The sequence below is a fragment of the Protomyctophum parallelum genome (genome assembly GCF_964188405.1).
Source record: "Protomyctophum parallelum genome assembly, chromosome: 1".
NCBI classification, from domain to species: domain Eukaryota; kingdom Metazoa; phylum Chordata; class Actinopteri; order Myctophiformes; family Myctophidae; genus Protomyctophum; species Protomyctophum parallelum.
The window spans coordinates 101,675,441-101,676,936 of NC_139697.1; the positions used below are offsets into that span (position 1 = coordinate 101,675,441).

A 1,496-nucleotide genomic window follows, 5' to 3' on the forward strand; every position below is an offset into this window, starting at 1 on the left:
ATGTTTTGGGGGAAAAAACAACCATAATATTGTTACTTGTGGTTCTCTTCCTCCCTGAAAGACGTCTTAAACGTCTTTTTAACGACCAGAACGCCAAAATTTAACGTCCTTTTGGGGATTTTTATTTATTCAGTTTGACATCGCTCTTCACGCTCAACTATAGGCTATGGTTGGTCAGTAAAAATAAGGTTCCCTCAGTTCACTGCCATGTTGTTTTTATTTTAATACAATTTTTAAACCACAATTTTGTAACCCATTTTTCACCCCTGTGTCAATTATCTAATGTGATCCTGGGCTCTACACACCCTCCGCCAACCTAGTCCCCATATATGGGGGACAAGGGGAGAGCAACGGACTTGAACTCATGCTTCCTTCATGCCCGAGTGTCCAAGTTGCTCCTTTACACCTGACAGGGGGGGAGTTTCCCTGGTTGGACGTAGCGCGTGGAAGGAACACGTTATTCCAACCAGTTCCTTTCCCCTCCATCAGGCGCCCCGGCTGGCCAGGGGGAGGCAGTTTAGAGACCAGGATTACTGCATGTTTTTGTGAGGGTACCTACCCTAAGTTCACTGCCATGTTAACTATAATTGTCCCAGATTGAGTGTCTGATCAAAACGGCGATGTTTTCGCTCACGGCTCACAACTAAAGCGTCGCTGTTCACGGCCACAAAAGGCTCAAAGATGGCCGCCAATTTAGCCTACCCGATTTGACTTCTGGGTTCAGGGGTCGTGAATGTTGTTTCATTCGAAGTCACATTGTGGTGCTGCATGGGGGCCTATCCTATTGGTTAAACGTTCTTGGCGGTATAAGAGTCGACGGCGGCGCTGATGACCGTCGCCATGTGTGTCCACGTGCTCTGCATGGACTCCATGGAGGACGCCATGCTCTGCAGAGCTAACGTCTGCTCTTGATACGCTAGAGCTGAGACAGACTGCTGCGCGTCCACCTGCTTGTCAGCTGTCTTCTTGGCGTCTGCCAATTCCACCGCACCTACAATACAGGGACGTGCGCACATGAGACATCAAAGGGGGCTTGAGCCCCTGCCCTTTTACCCGTCTGTAAAACAACCGCCCTTTCCAGACGACGAATGCAGCATTTACTACATGGTGAAATAAATGCAAATGCCCCTCCTCTCCTTTCCAGTGCTGGTCATAATGCATTATCCCATTCTATACGGGAACCCATTTTGGTGTTAGCATTACGTTATGCTTTAGCTATTTAAAAATAGCAGATCTACAAGCTCATATCGAGCTTGTAGGTCTGCTATTTTTGAAAAATCGAAGAACGACTGACATAGAAACATAGCTTTATCAGCAAACTGTCAGGATGTAGAAGACGTTTATAGAATCTGATCTCAGGTCAGAATGGGTTATAAGGCCAATGGAACAATATTCTTCTTCTTATTATAATTGCCGTTTATATTTACTGACCTACCATCAGATGATGACTCAGCCATCCCTACATCACTGTCCAACGCTGTTGTTGATGACACTCC

General features: G+C 46.3%; 1 protein-coding gene across 1 annotated transcript in view; it reads right to left on the reverse strand.

Annotated features, from left to right (window-relative positions):
* Window positions 1-391: 391 nt before the first annotated feature.
* The window catches only part of LOC310856259 (uncharacterized protein), a gene marked incomplete at its 5' end in the record, with an annotated part of 21,448 nt that continues 20,343 nt past the window's right edge, over window positions 392-1,496 (reverse strand). Inside the window, 2 exons of the mRNA XM_083761567.1 lie at window positions 392-991; window positions 1,436-1,496. The exon at window positions 1,436-1,496 is cut by the window's right edge and continues 14 nt beyond it. Of these exons, the coding sequence (XP_083617693.1) occupies window positions 789-991; window positions 1,436-1,496 (264 nt within the window). The 3' untranslated portion in view covers window positions 392-788. The remainder of the gene's footprint in view (window positions 992-1,435) is intronic.